The 23,752-nt window shown below is 39.7% G+C and overlaps 2 protein-coding genes across 2 annotated transcripts; both read left to right on the forward strand.

Annotated features, from left to right (window-relative positions):
• The first annotated feature begins 759 nt into the window (after positions 1-759).
• LOC311254768 (S-adenosylhomocysteine hydrolase-like protein 1) lies at positions 760-13,815 on the forward strand. Its single transcript, XM_084348736.1, has 17 exons — positions 760-1,247; positions 5,399-5,510; positions 5,715-5,858; positions 6,033-6,133; positions 6,472-6,574; positions 7,230-7,324; positions 7,799-7,905; positions 8,026-8,142; positions 9,009-9,072; positions 9,392-9,480; positions 9,740-9,810; positions 9,902-9,996; positions 10,144-10,242; positions 10,618-10,686; positions 10,853-10,931; positions 11,129-11,249; positions 11,432-13,815. Exons 1-17 carry the CDS (start codon positions 1,068-1,070, stop codon positions 11,436-11,438), a joined length of 1,653 nt encoding a protein of 550 aa, XP_084204862.1. The 5' UTR covers positions 760-1,067; the 3' UTR covers positions 11,439-13,815.
• Positions 13,816-14,819: 1,004 nt separating this feature from the next.
• Positions 14,820-23,375, forward strand: strip1 (striatin interacting protein 1). The gene is made up of 20 exons (XM_084349465.1): positions 14,820-14,943; positions 16,445-16,514; positions 16,631-16,705; positions 16,797-16,931; positions 17,077-17,197; positions 17,296-17,471; positions 17,565-17,692; positions 17,789-17,971; positions 18,307-18,527; positions 18,742-18,807; positions 18,911-18,974; positions 19,065-19,136; positions 19,395-19,469; positions 19,962-20,059; positions 20,462-20,588; positions 20,727-20,827; positions 20,925-20,991; positions 21,079-21,183; positions 21,268-21,472; positions 21,959-23,375. The coding sequence occupies exons 1-20, from the start codon at positions 14,833-14,835 to the stop codon at positions 22,204-22,206; spliced, it is 2,448 nt and encodes an 815-aa protein (XP_084205591.1). The 5' UTR covers positions 14,820-14,832; the 3' UTR covers positions 22,207-23,375.
• The last annotated feature ends 377 nt before the right edge of the window (positions 23,376-23,752 follow it).

Raw genomic sequence — 23,752 nt, forward strand, 5'->3', positions numbered from 1 at the left:
GCTCAGTGAGGAGTAGAAGATTGTAATCCCACTGGGCAGCCACTGTGTGTGAATGCCACTGGAATAATGATAGTGAATAATTTATACAGGAATAATGTTATAACAATGTGCTGTTCAGCTGATTGTAACTGGAACTGGCACAGAACTGACACAGGGTAAGTATAGTGCAGTGTGTCATACGTATTATCTGAAATATTCGTGGCAAATGCAGAAAGGGAAAATCTACTTCCTCAGGCACACTGTTTCGTGACAAGAGAAACTCACGAGTGACTGTAGTGTGTATTTTCGCAATCAGGAGCCAGCCAAAGAGAGCATGCGTGCTGAGATTCAGCTTAATGTTGCGTTCAAAGACCCTGGGAACTGCCAGTTTCTACGTGATCCCCTGTCCCGGTCCCACACACGCACGGGTGTTCGCATTTGTAGAATTACACAATTACTTTAATCAATTCATGGGGACTAACATCTCTCAAACATAATATGAAAAACTGTCCTCCACAACTGAAAAAAAGATGTTAAGATGTTAAGATGTAAGCTTAAGCGATGCCTGTCTCTCTAATTTCCTGCTCGAACAAAACAGTGTACTGTCAGGAAACAATAACCGGCAAAACAGCATGTTATGCAAATGGCTGCAGATTTTACACTTCACAGACACTTCCTGCTTAGATTGCGAAGTGGATAAGGTTATTAAAAGACTACTGTCCCTGAACGCAGCTGTGTAAGTCACCGCCCCCTCAGTCTGTTAGTTGCCGCCCACTAAGTTACTCAGCCAGGTGACAGCTGAGCCAGCAGGGACCAACACGGCTGCATTGAACGCACCATAACAGACAACCATATCCGTCAGCGCTAAATCGTAGTGAAACACACACGGTAGTTATATTTACTTTCGCTTTTGTACATGTCCGTGATTTGAAAAGCCTCTCTTCCACTCGTCGTTGCTTGGAGCAGCCTGCTAGCAGCGCGAGGAGAGGATATCACTAACGTTAGCGTGTGACGTCCCCACCACAGAGGGCTCAACGCAACGGCTGCTGCATTTCTGAGCAGGTAACGTTAGACAGGCCACCGACAACATGTCAGAGCCGTCCGGAGAGGCGAAGCTGGAGGTGAAACAGGCGAGCAAAGAGGTGAAAGAGAGCGAAAACGTAGCGGAAAAATACTCAGCCATGACCGTGAGCAAGAACAGCGAAATGAACATGGGAGAGCTGTCGTCCGCCTTCAGCGCTGTGCCCACTCACAAACCAGTGAAGAAGGTGAGACTCCACACCAGCCCTGAATAACTGCACACTGCTTTTACTTCTGTCAGTAGCTATTTCACTTTATTCATCTGTGTTTGCTGCTCACTTAGGGGTACCTGAAACACTGGGGTGTACAGAATGTTATAGTACTGGCCACACACTGTATACTACTGTGAGTATATACCCTCCAGTGCTTTGCTAAATAAAGCCAACAGCCTATATCTTAACCCTCAATATGCAAGGTGAACACATTTTCCAATAATGTTAACACATCTGAAGGAATGTACAGTTAAAAATATTAGAAAACGATAGCTCTATAATAATCCACACAACAGAGGATATAAAGTAATCTGGATTGTTTCACTCTGTGATGCAAAATAAAGCCTACACATCACTGCAGGAACAGGCAGATTAATTATGTATATGTATCTATGTTATATATTAGATGTAGACAGATTAGCAGCCTGGACGATAATCGGGCCAGATATTCAACATTTTACAGATTATAGGCATCTGTGTTTTTTGAGTCTGAGTGCGGATAAAAGACACTGATTTAAAAATGCACTACTTAGGCTCTGAGAGGAGGTATAAAGCAGCACAAAATGGAAATATTAGTACCTTTAAAATTGTACTTAAGTACGATGGTGCGACTGATATTAGAAATCAAGGACTGAGAAGTGATATTTATTTGCAGTGAAAATGAAAATCTTTGCGTCAAAAATTTTTAACAACCATACTCACCGATACCCATAAACAGAAAAATGCTGAATATTGGCCCTGATAATCGGTCTACCCCTCTTAAGTACAGTGCTTGAGTAAATTGTAGTCAGTTCACTGCAAATGTTTATCAGTTCCAATTATCGGTTATCAGTCTCCTTGATTACTCATAATCGGTGCAGGTATCGGCCCTGAAAATAACATATCAGTCGACCTCGATTATATATGTTGCAAAATTTGCATTAAGGGATTTTGAAAGTTTGCTTTTCTTTCTTCCAAATTGTGAAATAGTACGAAGAGACACTTTGTGCAGGTTGTTTGTGTTGAAAAGTATTATAAAGTAATGGAAGATCAGCAGTGAAAAGTCACATGCATCGTATTACCATTGTCTACATGTATAAAATGAATGCAGTATTTGTTTTAAACCTCACAATTGACCTTCTCAAACAAAAGGACCACTTTTCATTTCCTTCACTTTCTGCTGCTTGACTTCCTAACCACATCCAACTTGAGGAAACGACAAATAACGTTGACAAAAGGAGGGTGTTAACTGACACCTTCAAGGAACAAGGAAGGGTTGCACCATACAATCTAGTGGCTAGAGTGGAAAGTATTTGCACACCTCATTTAAGTTGGTCCAGTTAAAGACAAAATGCACAAACACAAGAACAACACCACAAACTACATCCTCCAAAATGATCACACAGCCGAATCAACACCTCTGTAGCGGTTTCTACAAAAACGGAACATCATAAGTTTCAGGAACATTTCATTTAGTGCAGGACTGTTGTATCAGCCTGCATTGATTTAAGCTCGGTGTACCTAATAAAATGGAAACTGAGTGTATAAATAAAGTCAACTGTGGTCAGGAAACTGTAAAATGCAAAGTCTCAACACTCTCAGCATGTGATTTATATACATAGCCTCATTATAGACCAGTTGTTTCACATCCTCATTCTCCCTTTGGGAGGGACCAAATATTACAGCAATCATCGGCGTGCAATGTTAAATACAACAGTTTGATGGAAAGTAATTGAGGTAAGATTTGGATTGAAATCAGTCGTACTCACTTGATAGATGTGTGCTTTTGGGAAACTTGATAATAATACTTCATGTTATTTAATGTGATGCCAGTAAGATCAGAATATTCATTAATTATTTGAATATGAATTCATTAATGTTCATGTTTGTACGACAAAGCAAGAAAAAGTCAACGTCCACCACGTCGGGCCAAAGTTAGCCCCAGTCCTTTTTGGAGGCAGACCAGAGGACTGTTTGCTGTGTCCGTGTGGTTTATGCACTCAGTGCTTTGGGGTCAAAGCCCAGAAGAGGACATTTGTTTTGACACAGAAATGATTAGCTTATGTCGAGGTGTTATGTTACAGATGTTTGGTTTAATGTTTATGTCCTGTAGTTAATATTTAGGCATTGATGGTTGTCATGTACAGTAACGATTAAAAAGACCCCCCCTGTGAATTTAACCTGCTCCTTTATTAACCAGAACGCACACGTTGTTGCTGACAACAGTCATGACAACACTGATAACATACAGCTGCGATTAAGGTGGCTTGTAGACGCTCATCACTACAATGGTTAAGTAAAGTTGCATGGAAATGAAGTTCGAGAAGGATGGTTGAATATGGAGTCTTGTGTGGTTGTTGTTCCAGCCACTCAACCATTCTCCTTTTAATCATATATGTCCCAGTAATCTCTTTGAAAGGCATTACAAAACTAAACAATGCCAGCGACTACATGACAAATACTGTCGTAAAGGAAACGTAAACAAATAAATAATATTCTGGAAAGTAGCACACAGAAAAGATGCATTTTAATTGCATTTTTCCTCTTTAATGCATTATGATAAAGAGCTGCACACTCAGTGTAGGGGAAAGTCAACGTTGCCATCATCACTTCGAGACTAGCACTTTGTCACTGAAATTTCTTGTTGTGTGTGCTGTGATTCAAATGAAGAAAAACATTTACCATCACATTAATTCCTATGAACAATTGTTTACAAAATTTGTTAAATTAAAATTATAATGTTTTATTGGGTCACTGAAATTATATTCTGGTACTCCTAAATGAAAAAGTTAGGTGCACCAGTGCAAAAAGTGTAGGAGGTTAGCCTGGAGCCCTTCATTGTATTGCAGTGAATAAAGACAATCTTTAAAATGGCTCTTTAATAATCAAATCTGAGGGAATTAAAGTTAGTCAGTGTCAGCCGGGCTTTGGGACCCTGCAGCCCACCTCGTTCTGTCCTGTCCAAGGGGGAAAAAATGTGATGTCTTGTCCCCTTAATCTCAAGAAAACTACTTCACATTGTTCCTTGTTGCCGTGCTATTTTCACTGGTATGTGGAGGTTTTTTCAGTACAAGGCCTAAACTTGAAACTAGAGACTGACCAGAATGAAGAATCTGACTCTCAGTTAAGATGAAGAGAGTGAGGCTGAGAGATATTCAACACAGGAATGGTATCGTACTCACACTGTTGCTGTTTTATTCCCCAATGCTCAGGTTCTTTATATCTCAGGGTTAAAATAGGAAAATATCCCACCTGGTCTGGCAAAGAAAACATTCCCTGGAAATGCTGAGGTGTAGAGATCTGCCCGACAACTTCTGCGTACCTAATAAGATAACGTTTCAGCACCTGGAGAATTTTTTCTCACCATCTCGCAAAATCCTTGTCAACAAAAACATTTAGTTACTGCTGTGTTAAAAAGAAAAGAAGTTAGCTGACCAGGCACACAGCTATGTATACACAACAAAAACACCAGCTCCTTCCTCTTGCACACAACTCCAACTGAGTATGCACAAACTACTCATTTGAATTTAGAAACATTTCAGCAGGAGATTAAACTGCAAATTACTGTGATACCACAACATTGTTCAACATTACAATATTATAATGCATTTCACAGGTTGTTATCATTTTCAATAGCAAATGAAATTAAACTAGTTTTACATACGACAGTGGAAGTGCTGTGGTCTGTTAATACTGCTAATTATCTGATTTCAGGTGGGAGAGTTGTGTGCTTTTGTTTGTGATTTTATCCGTCTGGAAGTTTTATAATAGCAACAGGGGAGTGTTAAACTGAATCCCAAGAAACATTTTGGCTTTGGCAGCTTAATTCTGGGACATCTGTTTTGATGGCGCAACGTGTTTTTGGTCTGCTGCCAGAAATCTATTTTTGTCAATACGACAAAACAAGCTTTAAAGTTTGAGTAGGATTATCATGTTGCCAAAGTGTTTTTAGCAAAGATCTTCATTCAGCTCCATCCAAATCTGGTCAAAGCCAAGGCAATATAAACAAGACCTCGAACAAGAATGTAGTGTATAATATAAAACCCAACTCCCTGCCCAGCCACTGCTGAACTATAATATGAGCTTTTACGATTGCAATAAAAGCCTTAAATGTGCAGTGGTAACATGGCCTTTTCTTTTTATAACAGCAAATCCAGTTTGTGGAGGACAAGCAGGAGTTCAGCAGGTTCCCCACGAAGGCAGGCCGTCGCTCCCTGTCCCGCTCCATCTCTCAGTCATCCACAGACAGCTACAGCTCTGGTAAGAGGGAAAGACAGCCATATTCATCAACATCAAAATAGATCAGGGTGTTTACTTTAAATGTTGTGCTCTCACAGTTTTTATTTAAACTCTAGAGAGCAAGCCTTTAAGCACATTGAACACCGCTGGGACGCCTGTTCAAATGCTTTACTCCTCAGTGGCTTAAATTTGGTGAGTTCTTTGATGACTTTGTTTCCTGTGCAGCTGCGTCCTACACAGATAGCTCTGACGATGAGACCTCACCACGGGACAAAACTCAGGTCAACACCAAAGGAAGCAGCGACTTCTGTGTCAAGAACATCAAACAGGCTGAATTTGGCAGACGTGAGATCGAGATTGCAGAACAAGGTGAGACACAAAGTCTCTTCACTACTAATTCACATCTAAATCCAGCATTATTCAGTTTTCTGGTATATAAAATGTTTAATGTTGCTGCGCAGAGTAGCAAAATTTGAGTTATGTGAGGATCATCTCTGTTGCTGTCTTTCTCACTCTCCTGTTTTTATGTTCTCTTGTTTTCAGACATGTCAGCACTCATCTCACTCAGGAAGAGAGCGCAGAGTGAGAAACCATTGGCAGGTGCCAAAATTGTGGGCTGCACTCACATCACTGCCCAGACTGCAGTAAGACATTTCTCTCTGACATTGAGCTCCAACGATCAAAGCAAATGCTACAGTTTGATAGTGCCAGTTACTCAGGATTAGGTCAATTTTAGTCACAGTTTCTGAACCACACACTGTCCAGAAAACACCAACTCTCATATTAGAGTCTTAAATGATTAAAGTGTGAAGGGGGACTTGTCTGTATTCCCATAGAATACACCACTGGCTGTGTTTCAAGGACAACTCATCAGCCATCAACAACCAGCCATTCCAACAGAGTGTCAGTCTGTTTGTGTGCAGTGAATAGCTCTATCATGACTATTTTCTCGTCCACTTCTTCCTTACCTGTGTGTGCCCAGGTGCTGATCGAGACTCTGGTGGCTCTCGGGGCTCAGTGCCGCTGGACTGCATGTAACATATACTCGACACAGAATGAAGTGGCTGCAGCTCTGTCAGAGAACGGTAAGCAGAGGAGAAGGCGAAGAACATTTAGTTTTACAATGAACACTGTTTCTGCTCCTGTCTAACACTGAGGAATAGAAATCTACATGAGCAGAGTTGTGCTTTGCCATGTTAGCGCCTCGTGTCTCCTAGAACCAGGGATACTGTTTGGAAATGTTTAATAAACTCTTGAAAAATCAGTCCTGCAGAGATAATGGGAACATATAAGATTTGCCATTCAGTGAGGGAACAGCTCTACTTGAGCCTTTTATCTGTGGTTGCTATGTGATGCTTTAAGTATGTACTAAACTTCAGCAGCAGACCTTTCATGATGTGACAAGCTAGGGGGGTCACCACAGATTTAGGAGTCACTCAGTGGAGATCATGCATGTTTTGGGTGCTTGAGTTTGTGTCTACTGTTCAGTGAGTTATTGTTGTGCATAGTCTACTACACGCTGAGCTGTTTTATCTAAAAAAAAACTACATTTACTGAATGAAATTCACATTAACTCTTTGGAGGTGCACTAAATGACATGTTGACAAACATGTAATTAGAATTATTACAGAATTTTGAACTTGACGGGTCAGTTTTTCTGAATAATTCCCAAGATGGTAGACAAACATGGGGTTGTTGATAGACAATTCTTGAGGATGTGTCCCATCTGTTTTGTTTCAGGTGTGTCTGTGTTTGCCTGGAAAGGGGAGTCTGAGGATGATTTCTGGTGGTGTATTGACCACTGTATCAACACTGAGGGTTGGCAGCCTAACATGGTACGTGAAAACAATTGTTTTCTAGTTTTTTGAGGGAACAGGGTTTTTTTTGAGGGGACAGTTTGTGTAGCAATCTACAGTACTGTGATATGTGAATGATATAGACAGACAAACACATTTGTATGACACTTTTTGTCTCACACTGAATGAAATTTGCCTGTTTGCCTCTTGAATGTACTACAAGGAACTTTAAACTGGTTATAAAACTATAATGCCTCTCTATATGATGTACATAAGCAAATGAGACCATTGTCATTTTTAATGCCAGCTGTGATTATAAAAGAAAAATAGTAATAAAAATTTGCTGCATCTTTCTATCACTTGCTTCCAAAATAAATGCATGTGCTAGCCAGATCAAGATCTTACCGCTTTTGTCCACAGGGGTCACTAGAATCAACTAAAAAAATTAAAGCTGCTAGCTGCTTTAACTTACATTCATGATCATAAAATGAAATCATATTTTTTATCCATTAGATCCTTGATGATGGAGGAGACTTGACACACTGGATGTACAAGAAATACCCCAATGTATTCAAGAAGATCAGGGGCATTGTAGAGGAGAGTGTCACTGGAGTTCACAGGTAATTTACTGCCTAATAATAGATGTATACACTAGCTATAAAATATTCAGTTACACAACCAGAGTAACACGCACCAACTTGAAGTGAAATGTTTCCACCTTCATGTTTTCCTCTTTCTAGGTTGTATCAGCTGTCTAAAGCTGGAAAGCTGTGTGTGCCTGCTATGAATGTAAATGACTCTGTGACAAAGCAGAAGTTTGACAACCTGTACTGCTGCAGAGAGTCAATCCTGGACGGGTGAGTGAGCTTAGGTTTGAGGCATTTTGTTGTTGGAAGGCTTTGTAATAACAAAGTCAAATGGATGATGAAACACTTCAGTTTGTTTATTGGACAGCTAAGCTTTGAAAGAAATGTAACATCCAACAACTGCCCTTTGCCTGTGCCGTGAAACTAATCTGTCACACATGCCGACCAGCAGAACGTTGTCTATTGTAATGCTGGAGTGACGTAAAGGTCAGGAAACATTGCTACCGTCACAGGACTATTGCTCCACAGAGATCAGATTCACATGTCACCTGAACAGCTTTTTAAAAAGCTGCTGCCCTTGTAATACTCCTACTGTGCACACTGAAAACTCTGCTTAACACGGAACAAAACAGCCTGAGAACATGACCGTTGTATTTATTACCCACCTGTTAATTATCACCATGGCAGTGTACAAATAGTCTTGTACTCTTTAACAACATGTAGCTGTTGAGTCAGTGCTTTCTGACCTCACCACTAACTCACCGTCATTTACTGCTGTTCCTTCTGATTAAATATCTGTAAAGTACACTGATGTCTTGTAGCAGGTGTTCCATTATGAATAATGACACCAATGATTTATTATACTGGGACATTTAAGGAAACTGATGATCTGTTTGTGAAAGAACAGAATGTTTATTTTACAGACGTGTCATATTATCCCCACCTATAGAAAGTTATACCGTCACAGAAAACACATGACTTGATGACTTGCCCTTAAGGACAGCTCAGTGAATGTTTTTTTGTAGTGGGAAAGCTTTTAGTACAAACAGTACCAGATTTTGGAGTCACACAGACACCGACTGGCAGTCTGTCACCGCCGCAGAAGGTGCTAATTTTTTTGTCTCAAACGTCTCTAGCTTGAAGAGAACCACAGATGTCATGTTCGGAGGCAAACAGGTGGTCGTATGTGGGTACGGTGAGGTGAGATACTTCTTTTAATGTTAACATGCCACACTAATCTTGATCATAAAGCTAGGGACGCATACATGATGACATATTGTAATGCTCAAAGACAGGCAACAAAGGCCAAGGACTCATAACACACATAGCTGTCATCACATTGAATATATCAGTGTCAGGCTGTTGAGTCTAGATGATGTTAAAGGATCAAGGTTTGCATGGCATTGGGATTAGTAGGGTTGTCATGGTCAATACATTGAGCCTTGACGGGCTTGTGTTTTGATACTGACAAAAGTAATTTCTTTATTAAGGTCACAAAATAATCATTTTGTCTTTTCAGGTTGGTAAAGGATGTTGTGCTGCTCTGAAAGCTCTGGGAGCCATCGTCTATGTAACAGAGATTGATCCCATCTGTGGCCTGCAGGCCTGGTGAGGAAAACAAACTAGGCTTATCTCTCAGTATATGAATAGACAGCAGTATGGATAACAGCATAGCAAGTTTTGTCAATAATTTAACAAGCACACTGTGAGATGACTAAACTCAAACTCACTACATAAACCCGACAGGGAGTCTGGCCCTTCAGCCGAATTTAGCTGCTTGTCAATAAATAATTGATACTCTCCAGTTTGTCCTCACTGAGGCTGAATGCTGAACCTCTTTTTTCTCTCTCTTGTGTGATACAAACAGCATGGACGGATTCAGGGTGGTCAAGTTGAATGAGGTCATTCGCCAGGTTGATGTCATCATCACATGCACTGGTAACTCCCCTTGAAATCATGCTGATTGGGATGCACTAATGTGAGATTAAATTTTTAATCTGTGATTGATGTGAATGTGTTTTTTCTGCAGGGAACAAGAATGTGGTGACCAGAGACCAGCTGGACCGGATGAAAAACGGCTCTATTGTCTGTAACATGGGCCACTCCAACACTGAGATTGATGTGGTAAGAAGTGGACAAAGTGCTGTATATCCTACAGACTGAGTTAATGTGTATTTAAGATGCTTACATTTTTAACCGGTGTGTATGAGTGCATTGGGCCGAACCATTGTCGAGAACACGAGGGGGACTGATTATTGTCGTCTCTCGCAGGCGAGTCTTCGGACACCCGAGCTGACCTGGGAGAGAGTGCGCTCTCAGGTGGATCACGTCATTTGGCCTGATGGCAAGAGGGTCATCCTTCTGGCTGAGGTAATGAAAACCAATATTAGACCAATAATATTTGTTTACTTGCTATCAATTTAAAGCAAGTGAACAACAAATGGCGCAAATAACATATGTCATAAATAGAACTACTGTTGTATGCAGCACACAAACATTATTTAGATGGTGTGTAAAAAGAAAACAATTAAATTTGTAGAAAACATTCTTAATATAAACAAAGGTCCCACCTATAACTACCCACTACAAACTGATGAATTTTCTGACAATAACCAGTCTCAGTTTTTGTCATGTAAAGAACACAGTCACACATTTAATTACAAGGTTTTATTATGTTGGACCAGCAACACTTAAACTTGCTTTTTTAACTTTTTATTCTTGCTAACATGTTGCTTTCTTCTATAGGGACGTCTCCTTAATCTCAGCTGCTCCACCGTTCCTACCTTCGTCTTGTCCATCACAGCCACCACTCAGGTAACATGTTGATCCTTTCCAAACAGCCGGCAATAAACTTTACAGCAGCTAAAGACAAACAGTAGTTATTGGTTTCACCATGTGCTTATTTACATTTATTGGACTTCATTAAATCCATCATGTGCATCCTGTTTCAACAGTAATATTGATCCATGTTTGTGTTCAGGCTCTGGCCCTTATAGAGTTGTACAACGCTCCTGAGGGACGATACAAGCAGGATGTTTACTTGCTTCCCAAGAAGATGGGTGAGGATATTTAGATACTTAACCTTGACCTGTAGTAGTTACGTGTTCACAGTAACATTACTCATGCCCTCTGGTGATTGTGTGCTGTAACTGACTGTGTTAGTGAAAATCTACCCGCTAGATATAAGTTGATTTCCTGTGTTGAGTCTTGTGCGTTCGTCTGTATCTCTGTCTTAAATCATATCGGTGTGTTTCAGATGAATATGTCGCCAGTCTGCATCTGGCCACTTTTGAGGCCCACCTGACAGAGCTGACTGATGAGCAGGCAAAATATCTTGGCCTGAATAAGAACGGTCCCTTTAAACCCAACTACTACAGGTACACAGTTTGACTACAGAGTAGTAGTGAAACTATAACCTAATAATTCATGAGTAATGTGATTTATTGTGATTAGATAATTGTTTTGACTATGAAATATCAAACTTGATTAATGAGTGTCACTTACGATTTGTATATCCCAGTAAGCATTCTCTATCTAAACTTGTTGTTGGTGTTCACAGGTATTAGTCTGCGGGGGAACCACATCTCTGACCATCTAAATGTGGATGGTATCCAACATCATCCACCCCTCAGACAAAACAAACATTTATGTATATTGTATTTTATACTCTTCACAGGATGCACAGCTTATATTTAGTTGTATTCTGTAAACAGCAAGTTTTCTCTTTTCTTGCTGCGTCCTACAGAACTGCACAGGGCACCCAGCTGGCTATGATAAGTCACTGTAACCACAGCACTTACAGTATATCAATTTTATCTATTCCTTCCTTGGTTATTTTGGAGTCCTGATAGATATTGAATAATGTATCAATTTATTGTGCCAAATGAGTGTGACGGGGAAAGGTTATAGTTGTTGTGAAATGTTAATGGTTAGTTGTGAAATCAGTTAAACCTGCACTAAGCGATACTTTTAAAGTACAAATGTAAAATTCCTCCATATAATGTTAGAGGGTCACTTGAAATTCCAATCCTACGAAACTCTGAAGCTCACTGAGCTTTGTAAACATTGTTAGCTCTACCCTGACCTCCGGTATTAGACAAGTCTCACCTTACACAAAGTGACAAAGCTCATGTTAACTCCTGGCTGGTGATGAAAGTCATGCTCCAGATGTGTTTCTCAGGAGAGGGTGGACCAAATCAGAGCTAAAGGGCCATACGTTTATCAGCAGGCCAAGAATTTGACTACCATTAAGATGTTGCTGTGTGTCGTCTGAATGTTTAAGTCGGCAATTGTTTGCTCCCCAATGAGCCATAACAACTCGATAATCTGATTATCAATCAGGGCTGTGTTTCTGTGAGTTTTTTTGCCCCCGCTGGTAAAAAATCGCTTGATGCAGCTTTAAATTTTGTTTTCTGCTTTGATGTGGCAGCACTCACTTAACTTCATACATTCCATCCATGAGATAAAGAAGAAATGTTCTCTGTAATACCATCCACATTACTGCTAACCTTCAGCAGATCTGGGTAAAAAAGGAACTTTTTTGACCTTAGCAAACATAAGAAGGGAGCTTTGCCTTCATTTTCCCAGAAAGATGTGTTCATTTATGGGGTTTTGGTGTTTGTAAAGAATAGCACCTCAGGTTGTTCAAATATCTCAAATTATGTGTAAATATATTTTTTACCAGATCAACACTCTTTGACGTTAGTATCTATAAACTCAGCGTCAAACTCACTTATTTACAGTAGAACTGTAAAATAGCTTTAGAGATTTTGATACTATGATCAAAATCATTGCAAGTCATCTGCAGCTATGTTTATTCTGTGTAAAGCTAACTCAAGTCACAGAACAGTGTTACACAGTATGTTTTTCTGTATATGCAACAGCCTCTGATCAGCTGGTCTCAGTGTGGTATTTGCAGAAGTTGTTAGATTTGTCACAAGACTCTGATCTTGTGTTGACTAGACGATGTCTGTTTTTACATTTAACAAGTTAACAAACGCAAAGTAAACTTAGACATACAAATACTCTGGGCCTAAACATGAATAAGCTTTCTCTGTCAGCACATTTATCTAAACAGTTGTGTTAGCGTTACCTTCTGTGTTCTTTTGTAGCATTGCACCATCATTATAGCTATTCTGATAGCAGTCTTTTGTCTGGTTACCTGCCGATTTTCATTCTTCAAAAGGCTTACGCACTGTTTCGTTAGGCTTGCTAAGTGCACAAACGTATTATGACACTTTTGCTTCTCCTTATTTAGTTGTAATGTTTTTAAAATAGTGGCCACAGTGGATGACTTGGTCGAGTGATCCTTTTTTTAATTCAAAGTAGTGCGCAGGTTGTCGTCGTCTCTTGCTGGATTTAAAGCTCTTCAACACATCACAACATGCTGTATTTCACGCTGGTAATCTGTGGGCTGAACAGTTGACAGTATTACTGTTCCTGCTAAGCGTTTGCCACCTTGTAAGGTGTTATATTTGTTTTTTTTTACTCCGTATCCTCAAATTTTAAAACACCCTGCACAAAATTTAAACTTCATCTGCAGAGTTACAGCTAATACCTGTATATAATTGTTTTTTCTCCATTTTTAATTAATTGATTTTTGTCACTGCTGTTAACTTTACAGTAGCTTACATAATGCTACTATGAAGTGCTTTTATCTTTGCACTAGCAGCTTTAAGGACTTTCAGTGAGGACATCATTGTCAGCAAGATGAGTGCTGTAACCATGGTTACTGGGCAGTTGACAGTGCCTTGTGACTCACTTAGTAATTTATATTCACATGTACATCTGTGTGTTTCTCCAAGTATGGCAATGCCCAACATGGTTGTTTTTCTGCAGTATGCAGTGAGAGCTATGCAGCAACACGTCCACAGTTTTCCTCTGTCAAAAGTATTTTAATGATTACACATCAATTAAAGAAATATGAATTACTGTATGATGACAGTTTTAGACATTAGAAGTACATTTTGTTTTACTTGCAGTATGTACTTTTCACTTTGATTTCAATGTATACGTCCCATCCTCGTTTTATTTCTTGTAACAATCACACACAGTGGTATTTTCACAATAGCACTAGAAAAATTCCCTTTTATAATCAATTCCTTTTGTTTTACAACCAATCACAGTCATTTTAACCTAGTATTAACTCAACTACAGAGACAAATGAATGTCTTATCACTGGAGCAAACAGCTTGCCTCTTGTCAAACTGAATTGAATAAGCATACCACTGTGATTTTGTTGTACAGTTGTACACTGTTGCTGGTTTGAAGTTGAGATGTGGAGATGAAGATCTGTAGATGATATAGTAGTTATAAAGTAGGCCTATATTTTCAACACTCTTAACTGTAGTTTAGTTTGAAGAACACGATTTCAGCAGTGTACACCCTTGTTAACTTGCTGTGCACAGTTCCCTTTAATAAACTGCTGTTTGACTTAAAAAGTGGCTCAGATGCATCATTTTACAGACACGATTAGGCCAAATTCATTGCATATATAACTTACATGTTTACATGTATACATTACATACATTTGTGGCAATGACACATTGTAATTTTGTTTGCGGATTTTGGATATCATTTTATCACCATGAATGCAATAAATAGGTACCGCACTTGGAGCATTAGAAATAGAGAATGTTTCCGTTTTGGAGAAGTCCCACCATCACATTAATGAAAACATAAAACCAGAGGGGAAAAAGGATAAATGAATGAGGAGAAAGAAGTAGAAACTGTTTGCCCAACTAAAACTAAAAACAAACAGTGAGTATTATTGATATATATGTATATGAAACAACAGGAATTGAATGACATAAAACAGGGTATAGATAATGTTTTCCCTATGTTTTAAGCAGTAATACTTGATACAAATAAAATATGACTGGACTGCTGAGGAGTAATACAGTCAAACTCTCGCAGATGAACTCTCGTCTCGCGAGAGGACGCTGCGCCCAAAAAAAAATTATGGACGTCGGTGGGAACGGTGGTGGGCTTCCTCTAAACAACAAACAGAGAGCTATGCTACCAAACAAAAGCAGGGGCGAATTCACCCGCAACCCAAGAAAAGATTCAGAGGTACGTGTACAGAAGTTTGTGACACATTTTTGTCGTGAGTTATGATAAACAGAAGGCCTTTTCTGCTGCTGCTACAGTAACACTAAATGTTAGCTAGCTCTGTTTGGCTAGTGTTGCTTAATTATTACTTCTAACATGACTCAGCGACGTCAACTAGCTCGTGACATTACTGAAGTAAAGTACCTCTAATTGTGCAATGTTTTATTTAAAGTCCGGTGTTAATCTGTATTATCCTGAATAGCGGAGTAGCCTAGCAGGGGCTAGCTAGCTGATGCTAGCTAGTGACGGGCCAGACTGAACTGTCTGTCAGGAATCCAGGGGCGACCTGTTGAAAACAAAATCTACCAGGTCCTGTTTGCAAACAAGTTAGGCTTCTTCTTTATAATGTACTGGCCTGGTGTGTTAATGAAACTCAATGCTATATCTGTTTACCCTGGAGCAAAGAGTCAGTCCTTTTTTGCATGACAGTGTAAGATCTCAGATTAATTAATCTGTGATTAAATCACTTCCGGAATTCATGTTTTTTTTAACTAGTTTTGACCTCTTGTAATCTTTTGAACAATCAGGAAATAATACACAAACAAAATGCGTGAAATTATAGTTAAACGGTTGAAGCAGTAAATGTGATTGAGGGGAAATTATCTATATGTTATTAAATTACATAACTAAGTCTTAGTAGAAACACTACAATGCAGAATATATAAGTTCTGCTTTCCAAATTTTACATGTACATGCATAATTACATAGTACCATTCATTGTGATTTATCATTATGTGTATTATAGTTTTGTATTTAAGTTATTGCTGACAGATTTTTAATGATGCAGCAGGCAGTTGTATAAAATGATAAGAATTATGTTTTGCATGCAAAATCTGATACTGCAGAGTGACTAGACTCAGAAACAGGTTTATTGCCATTTAGTTTTTCGTATACAAGACATTTGTCAAGACAAAAGTGCACTTTTACTTATGAAATTATTTTTCTTTTTATCAGACTAGTAGTCAGGGCCAAGAGGATCATTTGAAAGGTTTTTCATTTTTATATGAGTTTATTTATTTGACATGATACACTACACCAGAAATGTAAAGCTTTTTTGTTGTTGCTAATTGCTAATAAGCAAAATAAAGAGATCTTTTAAATAGGACTATTGTAGCTTTTTTTCTCCTCACAAGAAACACATACCGAGCCAAAAACCGTGATCCAAAAACTGAGGTACATATCGAACCATGGGCTAGCTGTGTTGTTGCACCCCTAGTGTAGATGCATAAGTTTGATGTTTTGTTTTGCATTGTACAACTGTCAGAGAAACGTGCTGGCACCGAACAGTAAAAGAAACTGATGTGCTCGGACTCTGATGCATTCACTTCCAATGGAACGGACTATTTGGAATCAGTTCTCTGGGGGATTTGGGTGAACTGATCCTTTTAGGCTTGTAGTTGGAGAGTTTGATAATTATTTCTTGAATCATAAAGTCGTTTAATGTCTCATGTTTTGTGCTCAGGGGCTGTGTGAGTCTCCAGACCTCGAGTTTGAATATGCTGATACAGACAAGTGGGCTGCAGAGCTGTCAGGTGCGTGTGATCATCATAGGCATTGAGATTTCCTAACTCCTTTTTTCCCCTCACGAACTTCATTCTGTTTGCAACACGTGTTCACACTACTTATATGTTCTTTATGTATGTTTCAGAGCTGTACAGTTATACTGAAGGACCAGAGTTTGCTCTCAACAGGAAGTGCTTTGAGGTGGAATTCAGAGCACATGGTATGTAAACAATCGTTAATAATTTATGACATCTAAGATGAAGAAAGGATCTATCTTAAGTTTATTATCTCCACCTCCTCTGTGTCTTTAGTTGCTGATAAGAAGTGGACCGAGCTCGATGCAGCTCAGCACAGAGCTCACGCCATGCGCCTGTTGGACAGTCTGGAGGTGATTGCCCGGGAGAAGAGGCTGAAGGTTGCCAGAGCTATTCTCTACATGGCTCAGGGTCAGTCCACATCACATAGAAGGTTTTAGCATGAATTGAATTAGAAGAAAATGACCAAGGACGAGAGAATGAATGATCATTGATCAAGGAGGCAGTTTTATTTTTTTCTTTATATTTCAAAGTGGCACATTTTGTTTCTCTCCAGGAACCTTTGCAGAGTGCAGCTCTGAGGCTGAGGTGCAGCACTGGATGAGATACAACATCTTTCTGCTGCTGGATGTTGGGACCTTCTCTGCTCTGGTGGAACTACTCAACATGGAGATTGAGTATGTTCTCCATCCATTAAGCATAACAAGTTGATGCATTTTCTGTACAATTTTTTTGTCTGCAGAAGCATAGCTAACATTTCCATTCTCCCTTTCAGTAACAGTGCTGCCTGTAGTAGTGCTGTCAGAAAACCAGCCATCTCCCTCGCTGACAGCACAGATCTCAGAGTGCTGCTTAACATCATGTACCTGATGGTGGAGACGATACAACAGGACGACCCAGCTGACAAGCCTGAATGGAAAATCATCCGGGAAACCTTCAGAGGAGAACTGGGTAAGTTTCATCAGAGTCAAAAGCTGCAGTCATGTCATGGTAGAAACAAAAACTTGCTGAATAAACTATTTCCACTCCCCTTCTTTAATCCAGGATCTCCTCTGTTCAACAACGAGCCCATCTCTGTCATGCTCTTCAGTATGGTTACCAAGTTCTGCAGTGGTCACGCCCCTCACTTCCCAATGAAGAAGGTGTTGTTGCTGTTGTGGAAGAGTATACTGGTGAGAGACAGAAATATCCAACCTTAATGACTGATAGCTCTTAATTCCCACACAATCTCACATCTTTAAATATTAAAATCCTCTCCTCTGTTTCAGTTCACACTCGGAGGGTTTGAGCAGCTCCAAAGCATAAAGGTCCATAAGCGTGAGGAGCTGAGTCTCCCCCCTCTGCCAGAGGACAGCATCCGAGTGATTCGCAGTATGAGGGCCGCCTCTCCTCCTGCATCTGCATCCGACCTCATAGAGCAGCAGCAGAAACGAGCGCGCCGTGAACACAAGGTAGACATTATAGCTGCTATCTGCTCAAAACAGCACCATATTGTAGTTTAAAGTTAGCTGTAGGTGAAACATCTATCATCAATATGACATTATTAACTCAGTATTTTCTCATGTATACACCTTACTTACTTGAACCAATTAATTAATATAATATTCTGCACATCATGCATATCTTACCTGTTGTTGGTGGTTATGTTTTTATAGTGGACTGACAGGTTTTATTGCTTTATTCAGGTCTGCATACATCATGGTATTATATTTTCCACCTGTCCCCCCTTTACAGCACTGCTACAGTCACCATGTCTCAATATCTTTACGCTTTCCTTTTCACGCAGGCATTAATCAAACAGGACAACCTTGACGCCTTCAACGAAAAGGATCCTTACAAGGCCGACGACTCCCGTGAGGATGAGGATGACAACGATGACAATGACAACTCTATAGAGGCAGAGACTTTCCCTCTAGAGAGGGATGAGGTGATGCCTCCGCCTATTCCTCACCCTCCGTCAGAAAGGGTGTCCTTTCCCAAAGGGCTGCCGTGGGCTCCGAAAGTCAGGTACTGCTCAGTCTGACGGGATGATAATACTGGATATGTGTTGACATTTTAATAGTGCCAACTCTGTAACAGTAATTATGTTATTTTCCTCCAATGAAACTTAAGGAAAGTTGATTTATTGAGTTCCTCATCCTGTGTATAAATCTAAAGAAAAATTCATAATTATCAAACTCTGATCAGTTTTGTTTTGGTATTATTGTTTTTACTCCAACAGAGAAAAGGACATTGAAAATTTCCTGGAATCAAGTAGAAGTAAATTTATTGGTTACACACTTGGAAGGTAAGTTTTCTCTTTGCTGGCTTCAAACACACTTGTATTTTACTGTATTGTGTGTGCTGTAATAATGCATTAATGCACGTTTATCCTTGTTCGTGTCTTGCAGTGATACAGATACAGTTGTTGGCTTACCCAGGCCAATTCATGAGAGCATAAAGACGTTAAAGCAGGTACCACATTGCCATTCACTATATTTCAGTACATCTACTTTTAACGAGTGCGTATTGTGAACTCACATGTCAAGTTTTCATCTGTTTCAGCACAAGTACGTCTCCATTGCTGAGATACAGATAATAAAGGAGGAAGAGTTTCAGAAAACACCTCTGTCTGGGGTAAGACAAAAACAACTCACCTTAATAATTAATTATGTTTGAGGATGATGTCTTTGCTCTAGAGACAAGACTGTAGTTTAATTTGTTAGCTGTTGTGTTTGTTATTTTAAAGGGTAATATCCCTGCTATCGTGCTGTTACATGTAGTCTTAAGTTTTGAGCTAGTTTTGAGTTGAAGACCCTGTGTCTGCAGGACCAAACTGTCTCGTGGTCTGGTAAAGTTTTTCTAGTGTGTTATTTTTTCCCTCCTTGTCATCAGGGTGAAGAGGACGTGGATATGTCCTCCACTGAGCTGCTCTATCAGGGAATACTGCCAAGTTTGCCTCAATACATGGTCAGTACTGTACCTTTTCAATGAGGTTGTACAGACACAGTATTTATTATCTACATATTCATGCTTTAAATGGCTTAATGTTTCTTGAATTGATTTTAGCATAAAAGTTACTATACAAAACTATAAGATTTACCTCATAGTTTCATACTGTGGCACACTCTAATCATCCTGCATAGAGAAGGGTCACGGTGCATTACACTGTTTTAGTTTCTTGTATTTAGGGAAATTAAGACAGAAAAAAGCCAGAGCATCACACAGGCAGTTCAAGTTCAGATAACCATGTAATAATACATTTTGATATTGAATTGTGAAGTCAAATGTCCATACAAGCAGCACTAACGACAGACAATTTGTGCATTGCATTTATAGCCACTACACAATACTTCATCTGTTTTTTTATAGCACAAGCCATTACTGTTCATCTGCTAATGTAGCCCTTCAGGAGCAGGCTGTTTTGTAACTGACTTCATGCTGTGTCTCTCTCAATGTCAGATCGCCCTGCTGAAGATCCTGCTCGCAGCTGCTCCGACATCCAAAGCCAAGACGGACTCCATCAACATCCTGGCAGACGTGCTGCCGGAGGAGATGCCGTAAGTGATGAAGTGCCTCTAAAAGCTTTGCCAGTTCTTCCTCCGGTGCAACATTATGTTCCTACCAAGAAGAACATCCTAACTTTAGTAGCAATTCTGCAGTTAGATTTATATTTGCATTGGGCAAGAATAACTGGCATCTGCTTTCGGATGTCGTTAGAATTGCAGGAGTGACTCTTATCAGGACATGTAACCACAACAAAGAGTCATTCAAAATTGTATAGCCAAAGGTTTGATTAGCGGACTTGAAAAGATTTTAAACTTAACTTGATAGAATAGAAACAGAAATGAAATGTTCTCTGACCTGAATAAACCACATCAGGGTAAAATACTTTGTAGATTTCTCTCTGAGGATCATCAGTAAACTTGAATAGGTTCGATTTGTTATGTCTGACTCTGCAGGACCACTGTGCTGCAAAGCATGAAACTTGGCGTTGATGTGAATCGACACAAAGAGATCATCGTGAAAGCCATCTCTGCCATCCTGCTGCTGCTTCTGAAACACTTCAAACTCAACCACATCTATCAGGTGAGGATGTCACACACTCGTGCAAGTGTATTATTCATTTCCCAAAACATTTGAGAGGATTAAAGTGGATTCTTATTATTTCATGTGGATTGAAGGAAAAAGCAAAATGTTTTTTGTCTTTGTGTGCTCATTTCACAGTTTGAGTACATGGCTCAACACTTGGTGTTTGCCAACTGCATCCCCCTCATTCTGAAGTTCTTCAACCAGAACATCATGTCTTACATCACAGCTAAAAACAGGTACAGTCACGGCCTCTTTGAATGAGGAAAATCACGACTCCCATTTACAGGAAATGTCAGTAATCTGTTTCCTTTATTTCTTCCCTTTCCGTAACAGCATTTCAGTCCTTGACTTCCCTTATTGTGTGGTGCATGAGCTCCCGGAGTTGACTGCAGAGAGTTTGGTAAGTTTTCTGATGATTTACAGTTGTGTTGCACTGACAAACGCAGAATTGAAGTCATTTTAAACGTTGATATTTTGTCTTTTACAGGAAGCAGGAGACAACAATCAGTTCTGCTGGAGGAATCTGTTCTCCTGTATTAACCTGCTGAGGATCCTCAACAAACTAACCAAGTGGAAGCACTCCAGAACAATGGTGAGACCCTGTAACATGCACATTACCATGACATTTATCAAAGACGTCACTGTGGAGCCCTCAACATGATCTTTTCCCTTCCAGATGCTGGTGGTGTTTAAGTCCGCTCCCATCCTGAAGAGGGCGCTGAAGGTCAAGCAGGCCATGATGCAGCTGTACGTCCTCAAGCTGCTCAAGGTGCAGACCAAATACCTCGGACGCCAGTGGAGGAAGAGCAACATGAAGACCATGTCTGCCATCTACCAGAAGGTCCGACATCGGCTCAACGACGACTGGGCGTATGGAAACGGTGAGAGGAAACACAAACTATACATCCCATCAGATAAACTCAAAGATGACAGAAGCTTCAGCTGGGAAAAGAAGTAGAATAAAACGATTTACTGTTTTTTTTATTGCATTGTAGGGTTTGTTTATTATTGATTTGCGGTGCCTGCCCAGGAGTTTGCAGTGAAGTGTATTTGGTACTAATAGGAGCTGACAATGTCAATAAATTAATCGATTCCTGACAAAAAATGAATTGGCAGCTATCCTGATATGTTTTTTCTATCCTCTAAGGTAGTAAACAGAATATTTAAGGCTTTGCACTGCTGGTCAGACAAAAGTTAGGTTGGATTAAGGACATTTTGATATATTTTTCATCATGTTATAACATTTTATTAACCAAACCACATCAAGTAAATCTCTATTGAATATAGTCACTCAGGTTAAAATCAAAGTCAGAATAAAGTTGTGTTCTCACCCTAAATTTGAACTTGTTTTTGTTTTCCTGGAGCAGACCTGGACGCTCGTCCCTGGGACTTCCAGGCCGAGGAGTGCGCTCTGCGGGCCAACATCGAACGCTTCAACAGCCGCCGCTACGACAAGAGCCACATCAACCCGGACTTCCTGCCTGTGGACAACTGCCTGCAAAGCGTTCTGGGACAGCGGGTGGACCTACCTGAGGACTTCCAAATGAACTACGACCTCTGGCTGGAGCGGGAGGTCTTCTCCAAACCTATTTCCTGGGAAGAACTGCTACAGTGAAAATCAACAGCTGTCGATATCCTCATGCGTGAAATAAAACTGTTTCAATCAGGAGTTCAGAGAAACCACCAACAGTGCTCTCACTGAGCGCTCACAGATCGCAGCATTATGTTGTTACACGTTCTGTACAGACTGAAGGTGACGGATGGATTTCAATCTCAGAAGTCGCCCAGGGTTAGACTTTCAGTTCTCACGCCAACCAAAAGCTTCACGTGTTGAACTATTGAGACTTTTCCTACACTAATGCCACCCACGTTTTTTTAGCTGAAAAAGACTTGAGTGCTAAATCTCGGTCTGTTTGTGGACCTTTACACACACACACACACACACACACACACACACACACACACACACAGACACAGGTATTTGCTTCTTGTACCTCTTACCTGCTACAGAAGGTCTGTAAGTTTGACCTTGAAGCACTACATGACATTATGTTCAGTCTTAGTTTTAAAGAAATATATTTGGAATAAATTAATAATTCTAAACATTTTTTGCATTAATGGTTAAGACTCAAACAGGTGTGTGTGTTAATAAATATAATATTTCATGGTACATCTCATGAGTTTACCTTCATCAGAGAGATGACAGGAATAGTTTCTGTATTTGAAATCATGCATCACTTTTTAATTGTTATAACCTGGAAGGGATAAACTTATGTTTACGTGACTTACCCTTTGTTGGTCTGCTACATTTGCATCCGATTTGAGTTTTATTTGCTTTATTCTGATTTTGTCACCCGACTGCTGCCTACACACCTTTGCTCTGGGACCATAGAGGCGATTACTGAGACCTCACCTGACCACCAGGCTGAACGATGATACAGCCTTTTTTTCTTTTTTTAATCTAAAGAAACTTCCTGGTATTTTAATTTGCTTTTTGTGTGGAAAAACACACCTGGTTGCACACGTTCACATGATTTGATTGCGTGAAAGAAACATTTAAGTTTCTGGTTTGAGAGCTGTGGCTTCTGTTTTGAACTGAAGGTGGTAACTTCATTATTTTGCCAGTTAAAGAACCATTTTTTCTCTTTTTCTACTTTTCATCTACTTTTCGTTTTATTTTAAAGGTTAAGGAAATGAGAATACATGTACATTGTGAAACTTATTTATCATGGCTTTGTCTTTGTTTTACATTGACTCAAATACTGTAATAAAATTTTACTGTCATTCATGTTGCATTTATTTTTCCTCTTGAAAGATCATTCATTTGGCATTTTTTGCCTACATTTTTTAGTTCTGGTCGCAGAGATACAGACGGGATTTTGAGTCTGTTACAATGATTCTCTTGGTTGTGACTTTAGTGTACATGGCAAAAATGGACAACCAGTATCGTGACAATGTGTCAAAGAACCAAAATGTGTGTAACAGACGGCCCTCAGCACTTGGGCAGCTGTCACATTTGGGTAAAAAGAGAGTGAAATATTATCTGGAACTAGAGAAGTTTAACCAGTGAACAACTTTTCAACTTTTTTGATAGAAGTTTCTTTTCTAAACCCCTTTTTTGTGCATTTAGCAAACCAAGTATCATGGACAAAGTTGTTGTT

Source organism: Pagrus pagrus (genome assembly GCF_965226575.1).
Source record: "Pagrus pagrus genome assembly, chromosome: 3".
Classification (NCBI taxonomy): Eukaryota; Metazoa; Chordata; class Actinopteri; order Spariformes; family Sparidae; genus Pagrus; species Pagrus pagrus.